This window comes from Balaenoptera musculus, chromosome 1 (genome assembly GCF_009873245.2).
Source record: "Balaenoptera musculus isolate JJ_BM4_2016_0621 chromosome 1, mBalMus1.pri.v3, whole genome shotgun sequence".
Classification (NCBI taxonomy): Eukaryota; Metazoa; Chordata; class Mammalia; order Artiodactyla; family Balaenopteridae; genus Balaenoptera; species Balaenoptera musculus.
In genome coordinates this window covers 135,396,021-135,411,400 of record NC_045785.1, presented here as the reverse complement: position 1 = coordinate 135,411,400, position 15,380 = coordinate 135,396,021, and the positions used below count along the sequence as shown (strand labels likewise).

At 50.2% G+C, this 15,380-nt stretch overlaps 1 protein-coding gene across 1 annotated transcript in view; it reads right to left on the bottom strand.

Moving 5' to 3' along the window:
* The window catches only part of LHX4 (LIM homeobox 4), a 42,572-nt gene that overhangs the window by 16,809 nt on the left and 10,383 nt on the right, over positions 1–15,380 (bottom strand). The window contains exon 2 of the mRNA XM_036874186.1: positions 7,743–7,914. Within this exon, the coding sequence (XP_036730081.1) occupies positions 7,743–7,914 (172 nt within the window). The remainder of the gene's footprint in view (positions 1–7,742; positions 7,915–15,380) is intronic.

Here is a 15,380-nt window from a genome sequence, read left to right as displayed (position 1 = left end):
CTTGAGCCCTTCAAGAGCTAAGGGCTCATTCTCAACAGTGGTGCAGCAGACACGGGGACAGGCAGGCAGCAGCACGGACGTTCGGGGACAGAGGCCCCATCCCACCCCCTCCCACCATACCCCCGGCCAGCCCGCTGCATGGACCCATGATGCCCGCCACAGGGTCCAAGGCTGGTCTGTGGCTTCTCCGAAAGTGGCGCTTCCAGGGGCACTAACAGACCCCAGGAGCCAGATCGACAAGTCAGAGACTGGCTCTCCCCAGACCTTCGTGTGACCTCGGCCAGAGAATCAGCAGGAAACGTGGTGGAGCCAGGCCACGGGTTCCTGAGCGCTGGGCTCGGGGGATTCAGGAGCCACGGGGGCAACGTGGCCAAAGATGGGCTGCAGCAGGAAGGCATAGACTGGCAGAGAGGGGATCAAGAGGGGAAGGACAGCCGATTAGAAAAGCTTCCAGCGGTGCAGAGGTGTGGTGACAGGGGCCCGAGAGAGGAGAGAGGCAGTGGGAATGGAAAGAAAGGGCCTTTTGGAGGTGGGACCCCGTGTCTCGGTACCTGAATGGCTGGGGGTGGGAAGTAAAGGAGGGAGGAGTTTGAGCCCCAGTGATTAAGAGAACGGGACTTGCTGCTGCCGGCTGGTGTGTTTTAAGCTGCCCCCATCTCCCATTCCCATGTCACCCCATCCCTCTTTGCCTGGGGACCATGTTTCCACAGCCCAGATGCCATCTGACTCCCAGGCTGATTTGCAACTATTTGGTTCCAAACAGATTCTCCCAAGGCAGAAAGGTCTCCAGTATGCAGCTTCCAGAGATGTCAGGAGGCCTTCACTGAGAGCCTGGGCTCTGGGAGGGTGGGCAGGCGCAGCTGAACGGGAGGCCTCCGGGGCAGGCAGACAGATAATCTGTGGACTCATCACCGCCTGATATACCGCCTCAGGTCCCAGGGGGAACTGCTCAGCTAAGTAATTGCTTCTGCCTTGATTACAGGCCTTCGCAAATGACTGTGGGCCTGGTCCCACCAGTGTTTGAATCTTACAAATGTCCGCACGCACAGCTACTATCTGGACCATCTGATCGTTACCTTAAGAGGTTTAATTTGCTTAGCGAGGGAATTAGACTATAAACTATTCGGAAATTATGGAAAGTCACACGTCAAAGAGACCCTCCCCTTGTGAGTTCTTCAAGCACATTTTGCTAGAGCGTGTGTGTGTGTGTGTGTGTGTGTGTGTGTGTGTGTGTGTATGTCCTAACAGGTGTGTGGTTATCAAAAATAACAAGTGGCTCAGTAAGAACCTGGCCCCAGATTGGACCACAACCAACCCCAGAACTGAAGTGGCCTCTTCCTGGGGCCACAGAGTACAAGCTAGCTAGAGGCGGCCACACAAGCACAGGCGGGACCCTCCCGCCAGAGCTGGGAACCCCGCTTTGGGAAGTGAAGGCTGAGGGCTGCGGTCACTGCCACAGAGCTCTGGACCACACAGGGAGGGATGGTCTCCTGTGGGGAAGACTCGGCAGCTCCGCACACCGAGAGGTGGACAGCTGTTCCAATCCCCTGACCTGCCATTGCCACTGGACAGGCCCCACCTCCCTCCCCAGGACCCCTGTCTGGCCCAAAGCTTTTTGTAGCCTCTGCCCCAGGACCCTCCTTTTCTCTTTTTTTTCTCCTCCCTACATAGATATGCTGTCATGGCTTTAACAGGAATAGCTACCAATAATGATGGCTACTGAACACTTCATTTTACTCAGCCCTCATAGTAACTTTTGAAAAGTAGACATTTTTATTCCCATTCCTTTTTCGAGATGGGAGAGTGAGACTCAGAGAGGTCTAACGCCCCAAATTCACACTGAGCCTGGATTCAAACCCGGCGCTTGCTCCCTCTTCAACGTCCACCTCGGAGAGAGGTTTCTGGGCCCTTATCGGCCCATCAGGCCCATATTGCCTGATGTCCTGTGGGCGTCTGCCCAGCTGAAGGATGGAGGCCCTGGTCACCGGAGTGAGTGGCCCAAGGTCACTAATGAAGACCTGGCCAGAGCCAGCAAAACTACCCTGCAGCCGGGCCAAACACAGAGCGAGCCGGAGCTGAAACAGGCTGTTCTGAACTGCGGGGATAAATCAGCAGCTCCCGGGCTCCCAAGGACGCCGCTTACCTGCCCTGGGCTGACAGCCAGGCTGACTGCCTGGAGACTGACTGGCTGGGGGAGGGGACACAGCTCCCCAATGACAACAGCACAGCAGCCCTCCATCCCGCTGGGTCCCCGCAGTGCCAGGCAGGTGAGGGCCTCAGGGGCAGGGAGACACCCCCAGAGAAGCATGAAGTTTTAGACAGGACCCCCCGGAGTGGCAGTCACCCCAGAATGCCTCCGACTCTTCCCCACGGCCCCCTCTGGCAGGCAGATGCCAGCACACACACCTGGCGGCCAGGGCGTGGCTTGAAGCTCCCCACGAGCCTGGGATGTTCTTAAAGGCTGTGCTTTACCTTAAAAATGTACACGGACTCTTGCCCTTTCTTTGATTCTATAGCTGTTTGTTTTCATATTATAATAATCACTGGTTCGTTTCTCAAGTCTTCATGTAAATCGGCATGGCATCTTTGTCCCCGGCCCACTGCCATGTACCCTCTCCACCTGCCAGGCTACCCCCGCCCCCATCTGAGGAGTTCTAGGCCTTTAAACGTCATCTCAGTGGGAAGGTCTCAAAGCTGGAGGGAGCAGCGGGCAGGAGAGGTCAGCTCAGGCCCAGCCTGGGGGAGAAATCTGGCAGCTAGTCCTCCAAGGCCGCAGGCCAGGTGAACACATCCAGGGCCAGAAACCCAGAGATACAGCACCGAGCATGAAGCACCCAGCAGTGCTAGACACAGTTTACACACTATCTTCTTCCCATTTCATAGCAACTCTGTGGGCTAGAATGTCACCTCTTAACAGATAAGGGAATGAGGTTTTCAGGAAGGCCTAGTCACTTGTTTGCTGACAAACAGCCGGTAAAACACAGGACAGGAATTCAATCAAGCTCCTTTTGGGTTCACCAGACCACTCGACTGATAAAATAACTCCCCTTTGCGAAATGCTACTGTGTACCAGGTCTTCTAAAGCAGCCACCATTAGCGTTCCCATTTTTCCTGCAGAGGACACTGGAGCTCAGAGATGTCAAGGAACTTGCCTAAGGACCCCAGCACTTGAACCAGTTCCTGGAGCAGAAAACCTGTTTTCACCACACCTCAGAGTAAGGGAGCTGCCAGGCTCATCCCAGGACCAAGTCAGTGATGAAAAGGGGGACCGGGAAGCCCAAATCCCAGACCCCTGCTCTCCCCAGGCTCTAGTCCTTTTGCAAGGAGCCAGGGATCCTCCACATGCTGGATGCACAGTCCAGAAAAGACCTGCTCAGCAAATGCAACCCAAGGAGTTGTTGGCTCCCTGGCTTGCGATTCAAATTGTAATATCTTAGAAGCATGCTGTATTAGTCAACTAAGCCTCTCCTCTCAGGCCCCAGAATGTTATTTCCTTTGGAGAAGGGGAGCCAAGGAGACCCAAGAGTCAAAACAACAAACAACAGCAAAAATCAGCCAATGTTACTGAGCAAGACGAGTTTAACCAGCCCCCGCCCTTCAAACAACATAACAACCACAGAGTACAACCTTCCGACAGTACTTCTCTCTGCCTGTGCACACACCAACATCGCCCTCTGCTGCCAGTCACCAGTACGACCATGTCTCGCAGGCTGGAAGCTAGTGGGAGCCAACCTCCAGCTTTCCTCTCTGGTCCTCCCCCCACTTCTGGGGTATTACACACCTCCAGCGGGGCACTCCTCACATTACAGTCTTGAGTCACAAAGCTTCACACAGAATAAAAGGATGTCCCTGGAATTGTGCAAGCAGTGGCCCTGCCCCTTGTTATAGGCAAAGGGATTTAAAATATGATTCTGGAACTTAGAACCACACTGTTGATCGGTGAGGTCAATGAATCCTGCCCTCTTGCCTCCGAGCCGGGCTTTAGGGCAGATATCATAAAAGAACACTGCTTTTTCTTTTTTTCTTTTTTCTCTTTTACTTCAAGGAGCATAGAGAAGATGCCTCTGACCAGGCGTCTTCCAAGTGCCACAGGCACAAGTGACGGGCAAATTCAAGTGCATGGCCCCTGCTGGCCCTCTCTCGAGGCTGCTGGTGGTGACACCTGCAGCCTGGTGTGCGACGAGGGAGGACCTGGCCTGCCTGGGACTGCCCTCCCCCTCCTGCCCCACCTCTTGTTCTCTCTGCTTCCCAGTGTCCCCTCTGCACATGTGCCATCTGAAAGCAGGTGCCTGGTGACCTTTAATGAGCTATAATGAGGAGCAGACCCACCCATTCTGTGACCAGATCACAGCCGGAGCCCCAAGTGGGCAGCAGGTCCCAAGACCCCTGTGGATGGGAGGTGAGGCCACTCTGACTGTAGACAATTCTCCCTCCCTGTCCTCACCGAGGTCTGTGACTTGCTATACCAAACTGTACTGCAGATGTGCCTTCCTGTACCAAACAGCCATGGTCCCCAAAAGCTGGTGAGGCCTGACTGCCTGTAAATCCATGTGGCCTCCCTAGGGCTTCAGAGGTGCCCGATCTTCGTGTCTGATTGCCCCTCCATTGGCAGTGGGGAGAATCACTTCAGTTTTAAATTTCTCTCCACCCAGCAGCCGCATCACAGAGTTAATGACCTGGTTTCAGCACTGAATATGCGGCCAGCTCCCCTGCTTTACAAGAGGATCCAGTCCTGAGAGGGGGCCACTTTAGGAAGCAGAGCAGTCCTGTGAAAGGCGAAGAACTGGGGCTAAATAACGGAGGCATCCTGGGCCTCTGTGACTCGCAGGATGCCAAGCTGGGTACGGAAGAAACTGGTCCCCACAGCGCGTTGTGAATTCACTATGTAATCTACTCTCTGTGGCATCAAACCCAGCGATGGCCTGTGGGCAAGGCTCGGGGCCAGGTGCGTGGGGAAGACAGAAAAATGAGTGACTAATAAGCCTTTCCTCAAGCCAACGGGGAAGATTAAGCAGGTGTGTGAGGAATGAGCAAAGCAAGCAGCTCGTGCTGAGTCATCGGGAGGGACAAGGGGCAAGGTGGCCAGGCCACTGAGGAGCTGGACTCACCGTCATGGAAGGATGGGGAGACCTTGAGAGGGTGGACCTCATCCCTGGACGATGAAATAGCTGCGAAATGGGGCATCTTGCTGGGGGCATCGGGTACCCAAGGAAAGCAGTGAGCTGGATGGGAGGCTGGGCACAGGGTGGAAGGCTCTGGTGGCACAGTGCTTCTGGGATATTCTGTAGGCGGAGGGGGCCCTGCCAAAGGAGCTGGGGTCGGGGTGTCAGGAGCTGAGCGGTGACGGGGGACGCTGGTCTGGTGGGGAGGTGTGTGGGCAGCAAGGGGGGGGAGATGAGTAGGGACATTACTGATAAGCAAGGCCATGGAGACAGGGGGCCAGGGCAACGGCCTGGGTGAGTAATTGTCGCTTTTATTTCTGGTCTTGGGCTAACGGCTCATAGGCCTGTGCTAATCCCTCCTTAGCCCGTACCCTGGGCTCCTCCCGGGTCTAGAGCGACCCTCTTTCCTTACCACTACTTCTCCCAAACCCAAACCTACACTTCAGCTGCTGCCACCTCCCTTTCCCACACCCGGAGGCAGCCAGTCGAGGTCCAAACATCAGATAGAGCCCTAAGGCAAGGCCAGGGCTCGAAGGAGCTTCTCTGGTGACAGAGCCCTAGGTCTGTGGTCCTGACAGGCCTTGCCTGAACCCCAGGCAGAATTCCGACCCAGGGACATCTCAGCACCTATCCCGTCCCCAGGTGGGCAAGAAGGCAACGTGGCCTCTTGCTCGTCCCTGGAGCTCACCGAGGATTTCCAAATAGGAGGACGATGCGCTGGCCCTGGAAGCAGGGACAGCTTAGCAAACCCCGACGGCCAGGCCCACCCGCCTACTTCCTCCTGCCTTGCCCCCCGCCACACACGATGACACTCGTCCCACCCAGGGGCCCATAAGAGCTGCCATGGTGCTTGGCCACGGCATCCATGAGGGAGGAAGGCAGAGGCAAACGTGTTGCTGAGAAAGGATGTGGGTAGAGGGGACGGAACCACGTAAGTGCCAAAATAAAGGCAACAAGGCGAGGGTCAGAGGTGGGGAGAGCAAAAGGAAGATTGGGAGAAAGGGGAACAGCCCACAAAAAAGACTTAGAGGAAGAAGCAGGGCCCATCCCTCAACTGGAACCATCAAGGATTCATTGGGTGTGCCTGTGCCAGCTACTGCCCCACCCTCAGGGAGCTCAGACATGCCCACACACACACAGACATGTGCCCACACACACACACACACACACACGCACACCACACGCACACACACACTCCCAAGGAGAGAGCAGTGCTTATTTGACCAAAGTGTGATGGTGACAATGAGTGCTACCTTCTGAACCACAAGCCATGGAGGCAGCCCCCTGTGGTTACCAAGATCGTCTTTAAAGTGCTTTCAACTCATGTTGGACTAACCAAAATTTGAGAATCCTCAGAAATTCAAATCACTTATTCCCCGCAGTTAAACCTTGGGGAGGATTTGTGAGAAGCATGTTCTGTATCAGGACTGGCACTCTCTCCCTATTTCTCCCTCCCTGTCTCCAGAAAACACATCCTCTGAAGGATGCACACAATCTCTCCGGGGGCTTGTTCATTTGTGCCCAGTGTGTCCCGGTGCTGGCGAGCCTACCGGCAGTCCCACAGCACACTCCACGCACCCCATGGGCCACCCACACTGGGTTCTATGTCGCTGACAGACACCCCCCCAACCTCCTGCTCTTGGCTTTGCTGTTACCAGCTGGGCCCACGTCATTTGAGGCATCAGCCTAAGTGCCTCAGGTAATAAATTCTTGGAGAGAAGTCTCAGACTAAACACCATGGAAAATAAATTCTAGGAGATCCCCTCACTTTGACCTAAAGTTCCAACATGATTTTTTTTCTGATGGACCCAACCCCAGAATGAAAAATCAGGGACAGTCTTAAGAGCTAATACTCATGTATCAGGCAAGTATCCTAAGGAATTTACACATGTTGACTCATTCAAAGCTAACAACCCTATTATTATCAGCCCCATTTCACAGATAAGCAAACTGAGACACAGAGAAGTTAAATAACTTGCCCAAGAGCACACTGCTAATAAGTGAGTTCAAACCCAGGCAGGGTCTGGGCTCTAAACCGTCACACAAAACTGTCTCTTTGTCATATTTCCATTGAAGTTGATGACACTGTCTGAGCCTGACTCAGCCTCTACCAGGAGCAACTCTTCTCTGAGACCCTAGGAGCGACCATAGAGACGCTCTAGATTTGGGGCACAAAATTCAAAGTACCACTCTGAAAGCCGCAGGAATGGTACAGCCAAGTGCCCTGAGGCACCAACTCACCAAGACAGAAAGAGCAACTCCTTCTAGGATTTGCAGGGATCCTTTGTCAGCCACCCCGGAGAAGCCTGGCTCTTGCCTCCTGCTGGCTCCCCACCCATGGCCCTTGCAGAGCTCAAGTGAGGCCGAGATTCTGGGCCTCAGGAGGTGATGGGGCCGGTGATCAAAAGGGGGCCCTCAATGAGGAACAGCCTCTCAGCACCAGGATTCACCCACCCCACCCAGGGTGGACCCCCACCCTCCCCACTCTGCCTTACTGAGAGCTTCCCCCTCACGGCATGGGAGAGGCAGTTAGATCAGGGCAAGGAGAGCAAGGTGCACCCCCCCCCAGCTCTGACTTACTTGAAGAAGTCTTCCTTGCAGTAGACGCTCCCGGCCCTGGAGAAGCACCTGTCAGCCAGCTGCATCTGGCAGTCTGCACACTTGAGGCAGGAGCTGTGCCAGTGTCTGTCCAGGACCTTCAGGATGAACTTGTCCAGGATATGCTGGTTGCAGCCAGCACACTGGGGGATCTCTGTGGAGAGAGGAGAGAGAGGCAATGTAAGACTTCTGTACAGCACCACTAACCAGGTGCTGTTTGGATGCCTTCTCATTCTGCTTGTTTTGGGAAAGGGCATAAGCCAAACCCCCAGGGCTGCCACATACAGTTGTACAGGTTGTACACTGCACAAAGGTGCCTGGTCAAAGGAGTAGGTTGGGACTGAAATCCAATCCATGCTTTGCTGGCCTGGCTTTGGGTGGCTTTGACCCAAAGAGGTTGCCTGTTTCTAAGAGCACCACAAGGCTAGCAGCATCAGCTAACTCCACTTTTGCCAGCTGCAATTCCACAGCCAATGGCCAGGAAGACCCAATAACATTCACCTTTATTTCTATGACATTTTCACTACTGGGTAGAATCTGTGCTAAAAACCTCAGCCTCTAAAGTAAGCCCTGCCTAAGCATGGACTGAGAGGCCATCTGGCATAAAAAGCAAATGATATGTTGGGGGTGGGTAGTGACCAAAGTCCATGCCTGAAGGTATTCCTGGAGAGAGAATCTCAGGTATTTTTTTTGAATTTTATTTTATTTATTTTTTTATACAGCAGGTTCTCATTAGTTATCCATTTTATGCACATCAGTGTATACATGTCAATCCCAATCTCCCAGTTCATCCCACCACCACCCCCACCACCACCCCCTGCTGCTTTCCCCCCTTGGTGCCCATACGTTTGTCCTCTGCATCTGTGTCTCAATTTCCGCTCTGCAAACTGGATCATCTGTACCATTTTTCTAGGTCCACATATATGCGTTAATATACGATATTTGTTTTTTCTTCTTTCTGACTTACTTCACTCTGTATGACAGTCTCTAGATCTATCCACGTCTCTACAAAAGACCCAATTTTGTTCCTTTTATGGCTGAGTAATATTCCATTGTATATATGTACCACATCTTCTTTATCCATTCGTCTGTCAATGGGCATTTAGGTTGCTTCCATGACCTGGCTATTGTAAATAGTGCTGCAATGAACATTGGGGTGCATGTGTCTTTTTGAATTATGGTTTTCTCTGGGTATATGCCCAGTAGTGGGATTGCTGGGTCATATGGTAATCCTATTTTTACGTTTTTAAGGAACCTCCATACTGTTCTCCATAGTGGCTGTATCAATTTACATTCCCACCAACAGTGCAAGAGGGTTCCCTTTTCTCCACACCCTCTCCAGCACTTGTTGTTTGTAGATTTTCTGATGATGCCCATTCTAACTGGTGTGAGGTGATACCTCATTGTAGTTTTGATTTGCATTTCTCTAATAATTAGTGATGTTGAGCAGCTTTTCACGTGTTTCTTGGCCATCTGTATGTCTTCTTTGGAGAAATGTCTATTTAGGTCTTCTGCCCATTTTTGGATTGGGTTGTTTGTTTTTTTAATGTTGAGCTGCATGAGCTGTTTATATATTTTGGAGATTAATCCTTTGTCCATTGGAGAATCTCAGTATTTTGAGAGAGTCTCCTGAGAGAGAATCTCAGCATTTTAATGAAATGCAAAAGATACCATTGATTAACTCGATCAACATACCCAACTAATATGCCTTCATGTACTGCAGACAGGAAAACTAGAAACTGCTTTTCCAGATCCCCTTGCAGCTTGGGTTCCAAAAGTGATTTAGAGTCTGCCAATCGGATGAACTTAGAAGAGACCTGAATTCAGAACCGAGTTGAATGGAGCCTGCCAAGAGGCACGCTCCCGCTATGCTGGTGTGGATCATGGCAGAGGCTACAGGGTTCTCTGGCTTTAATGTCCTGAGCAATCATGGCAGAAGCAACAACATTCTGGGGGCTGGGAGTTATTCCCAGCAGCTTGGCCCAGAACTGGCTCCATTGTGTTAAAAGTCATCTACTACATACCTGGTAATTGATCACTCTCCACTTAAATAGTGAAAATGGATTCTGTTGTCTGCAACTGAACCTGAACCACTACCGCACCCTGTTCCTGTGCTGGGTGACTTCCTATCCAAGGTCTGTTTCTCTGCCATCCCATCTCTACCAAGGGATTGCTCAGGGGGTTGATAGTATTTTGAGTCACTGAATTAGTTTCAAAATGGTCAGGCTTTCACAGCTGGATGAACAAATAGTGCTAGCATCTCTAGCCATTTTCCCTGGTCCTTTTCCTCAAAAAAGGGAAGGTAACAAATGTTAAGAACAGAAACATAAAAGTACAAGCATTTGGCCTCCTATGGTAGCCTCGTGATATAGCATGTCATGAGACTGGTAACCCTGGGGTTTCTCACCTCTATTATAAATAGCATTTTTGCTAATTGTTTTTTGTAACACACCGTCTTTCCCATCAGAAGGTGAGATCCTCAAGGAGCAGGAACAGCATTTCTTTCTCAGTTTTGTATCATCCGTGCCTAGCACAATGTCTGGCACACAAGAGTAACACCACAGATATTTTTCACCAAATAAATTACTGATCAAATCCTCTCTAAGAAGCTCACTTGAAACAGTTCTTCACTAGTTTTTCCTGCACACCCCAAAATGTCAACAAAAGTAGTAAAACCAAATCTCTCGTGAGATTTCATGAATCTAGTGTTTCTCGATTCATAACAAGTTTGTTGGTTGTGATATAATTTTAAAGTGTTGAAATAGGGAATTAGTCTCAAAGCATTAGGGGGAAAATTTAAGCACATCTAAACCTATGTAGAGAGAAAGCTTTCTCAAGTATTAAGTCATCTGTATCTAAAACTTATAGACACACTGTTGGGACATTCGCTAACTGTCATCATTAGCCCTGTACACACAATTGTCTATCTTGGACCCAATTAAACCCCAGCACAGCTTGTTCCCTTCATGGTCTTGGCAGCCACAACCATTTGCCCGAAAGTCATACTCACTAGATTCCTTGCCCTTTGACCTGATTCTCAGACCAAAATGCCCCATGAAAACTACCAGATACGTGTAGCCCTGGACACTTGGTACCTGTCCCAGTTCAGATGGGATTTTCTTTTTATCCCAAAACATTTCCTCCTTGACAAAGAAATTGTTCAACCAATACGTACTTACCAGGGAGTCCCAGAAAAGTGCTAAACACATGACAGCTACACGAATTTCCATCAGATAAGAAGGGCTAGGTAGGACACAGGTGAAGACCACGGATTCTGAAGCCAGACTGCCTAATTTTGTATCCTGGCTCTGCTTTCTAAGATTGAACAAATTACTTTGCCTCTCTCTGCCTCAGTTTTCTCACCTGAAAAAGTGGGGTGATGATAACAATAGTACCTGGTAGAACTGTTGTCAAGGTAAATGAATCAATATACGTAGGACAGGACTTGGTATACAGTAGGTGCTCAGTAAAGGTTTGCTATTATTAGGAGATAAGACAACTGCAGTAACCAGGTGCTCGAAGTGGTGCCGCTGGACTGAGAGTAAGGAAAGTTAGGGGCCCACGATCCTGGGCTTGACCTCATTGAACTCCCACCGAGAATCCCCACATAGATGTCAAGACCCCCCTGCGGAGGTTCAGAGAGGGCCCACATCACACAGCAGCTATGCCGTGGTTTGGGGGGCGTGCCTGGCACCTCCAGGCAGGTGCCCGTTCAACCACACGCCTGCCTCTCTCCAGGGACCATCAGGGACTGGCACCCCCGGAGTGGCCAGGGAGGGTCCCGAGAGCAGGGCCCTTACCAGCTGGGAGGTCGGGAAAGAAGAGGTGAGACTATAGGGAGTGAGGGGAGGATAAGCTGGAGCTCCTGTGGTATAAGTCCAGCCTGGGCAAGCGGTGCAGACAACACAGGTAAACCTGGCCATTAAGCGGGAAAGGGTGTGCATCTCCCCTGCAGGAATTCGCGTTCAGAGCTGTGGCAGCTGCGGAGCCAGGGGCTTGGGGAAGGAGGTGTGGGGGAAGATTGCTCAGGCATCTTTTCGAAAAGGAGGGGAAGGAAGCCCTAACGAGAAGCCCTCCGGCTCAGGGAAGAGATGTGCCGACGGGCCGGTGCCGAGCTGCAGGAACCTTTGCCCCCGGAGCCGAGAGTGCCCGGCCCGACCTGTGTGTCGCCGTGGACCATAGGCCCCGGGGACACGGCCCGCTAGGGATGTCTTTGTCCCAGGAGCCAGGCAGCCGGCCAGCGGAGGCAAATTAACCCCTGGAGAGCCCGACGGGTGGGGGTTGGGGTCTGGGGACGACCCTCGGGGCGCGAGCCCGCTCCTTCCCCGCACCCCGCCCTCCCCCCGGGCCAGAGGGCCGCCAATTCCCACCTAATTGTTGTTTGGCCTCCGAGGAAAGCGGTTATATTTCTCCTCCTGGCCACAAATGCATGGGGATGAGGGCGAGGATGCATGCCCGTAAAATTTATTTCGAGCAAGGTATCTACCGGGAGCCTTAATATGATGAGTATTCAAGAGAGAATACATTAAGGCTAATGTATGCGGGGAGGGCGGGCAGGGGAGTTTTAGAGGCTTGGAAGCTGAGGCAACATCATATTTAGGAACAACACTAAAAGCAGCAGACAGCCATTTCTTTCGACCTCCAGCTTGCAGGGGATGCGTCTGGCAGGGACAGGGCGGGCTGCCCAAACTAGGGGTTCTCAGAGAGAGGCCTTGGGACCCAACTGGGGGTCCTTGAGTCTGGCAAAAATGTAAGGGACACACTAAGGGTGCTTTTTAAGTTAAAAGAAAACAAAACCTTTCCCACTGTATTCCACTGTAGATTTTGAGAGAGAGAGCATTTTTTAAAACAGAGATAATGTAGAAATGGTTTAAGAGACCCACAACATACCTATAATAATAGTAAAACCAGGCAACAAGAGCCTGTTATAAACTGTGCCAGGTCCTAAATGTATGTTTCCTCAATCCGCACAACTTGGTGAGGGAGGTGTTATTATCCCCAATTTACAGATGAGGAAATTGAGCCTGGGAGAGATCAAGCAAAGTGTCCAAGGTCCCATAACGGGGGAACCAGGATTTCAACTGGGCCTGTGTGCGAGATGGTCTCACCCAACCCCAGAGCTGGAGGGTCTGAGACATCACCTCATCTGGATGGTTTTACCCTGTCACTTTATGGAGGGGAAATGGAGGTGGAGGGATAGTCTCAAAGCTGCTCTGTGTGCAGTGACAGGAGTAGATGAGCCACTGGCCTCTGGTGCTCCCCAACAATTAGGCAAATGGAAATGTCTGAGGGACAGATTTCCATCCTTTGGACAGAGTATCATGTGTTGTAGGGGACAGGCCCTACAAGGAGGCCCAAGGAGGGCTGGGAGTGGGAACCCCTGTCCGGCTGATCCCCTCCACCCAGCTGCAAAGTGCCAGCTTGTTGATGGCACCTGTCAAGTTCAGATTCATCCCTGCCTGTGAGGGGGTGGGGACCTGTGAACTCAAACCCCACACTTTAGGAGACAGTGCTCCATGCAATTATTTAGATGAAATAAATGTGTGAAATATGAGCGAGCTAGAAAATTTTAAAGAGTAACAAAACAAATCTTTTTTTAACCTACACTAAATTATGATTTTTTAAATCATTTGGAGAGTCTGAACAGGACAGAAGTTATATAGGTTTCCTACGAGAAATAAAGTCGTAACAAAAATTTCCAAGGAGTTTTTTTGAGAGGATTTCCAAATCCCTAGTAAACTCAACTTATTCATGCAGTATTTGATATCACGAAATTTTACTTTAAAAACTGGACTTTAAGCAGATCCTTGCCGTCACTAAGACAGAATTTGATCTATAAACTCAGTTCCTGATCCGAGGAGTCGTTTCATTTAAAATGAAAATTTTTATCTTATCTGCAGGAAAGTGTTCTGTGGTGATGCCCTCTGCTGGGGCTCTGCAGAGGGTAAACCCAGGCATGAAAAGACAGCAACATCCCTGGAACAGACAAGGAATCTGTGGAGATGCTGGACCACACAGTACAATACACTCCCATCTGCAGGACCATCCACCAGCGCCCAGAAGAGACACGGCCCAAGGCACAGACCTAAGCCCACGGGGAGAACAGCTGCGTGTACACAGCTATCCAAGCAGACACCATCACACACACTCACACAGATACATACACAAGTCAGATGTACACACATTCACACATACTTACAATATACGCAGACACAACACAGACATACTCACATATACACTCAGACACATAGAGGAAAACACAATCACAAATAAAGATACACTGAGACATACACATACATAGACAAAGGCACCCACACATACCACATTCACTTAGACACAAACGCACCTGCACATATTTATATATACTGAGACATGCATATTTAGCACACACACATATACCACAGATACTAACACACACTCACACATGCACACAAACACATGCACACACATATCCTGATACAAGGGCTAAGGCATTGTGATTCCGGGAAAAAGCCAATTCTTCTGAAGTCAAGCTGTGTCTATGGAAAGGAAGCCATCTCTGAAATGAGGGAGCTGTCCAAATCTGGAGCGGTAGGGAGAGTGGGCAGTGAGTGAAATAGAAAACTAGGGGGAACTAGAAAATTTTGCTCAAAGACCTTTTTGGAAAACTATTGAGGGAATTTGAAAGTTTTCAGTTCTGTTAAGAGTTTAGATCTTCAAATTTTTAGGTCCACCAAATCGTTTACAATATATCCCAGGCCAGATTCTGAGATTCTGATTCTACCATGTATGTGATTTTGGACAAATTGCTTAACCTCTTTGAGCCTCAATTTTCTTATCTGTAAAATGGAGATAATAACACCAGTCTCTAGGGTTGTGGTGTGGTGTGATCACATCAGTTAATGAGTATAAAACCCTTAGCCCCATAATACCTTTGTCCAAGCTCAATGGCCAGCTCCCTTCTCCCTTTTCATGACCAGCCACCAACAAGATGGATTTATATATTTAAAGTGTATCAAAATTATTTCATGCTTCTTTATTTCCCAATATAATTTTCCCCACCGCCCCCTCCAAAACACTCAAAACTCTCCTCCACACCCCTAGTTCTAAAGCACCTGGAAAATGTACAACTCTTTCTAATCAACATTATCCCAGAGTATGAACAGCAGATAATGCAACATTACAAGATTCGGTCTTTTTGGAATAAAGAAATCTGTCAGATTGTTTCTTCCATAGAATGAGGGCAAATTTGCCAGACCTTGATCTCCTCCCCACATGTGAGTGGTGAGAGTGGGGCTGTTAGGACCACCAATTGCCTGACCTCACTTCACTTTTGCTGTAATGTATTCAGGTAAGAAAGGATTGAGTTCATATTAACATTTGAGGCTTCCAGTATTTTTCTTAGAGACATCTAAATGCCCAATGGTGAAGAGACTATTTCTTATTTGATATGAAATAACTAAAAACCCTTTGCCTGTAGCCATAACCTACTTCTTCATCAAGGAAGCTTATAAAACACACAACGTGATGCCCAGCCCTCAAATCACCTGAGTGCCGTTGTGGAGGTACAAGGGGCTTGTTTTTCAGAGTGGCCCACCAAACAATGGACTCTGTTTTAAATCCCCAAATTCCTCCGTTAGT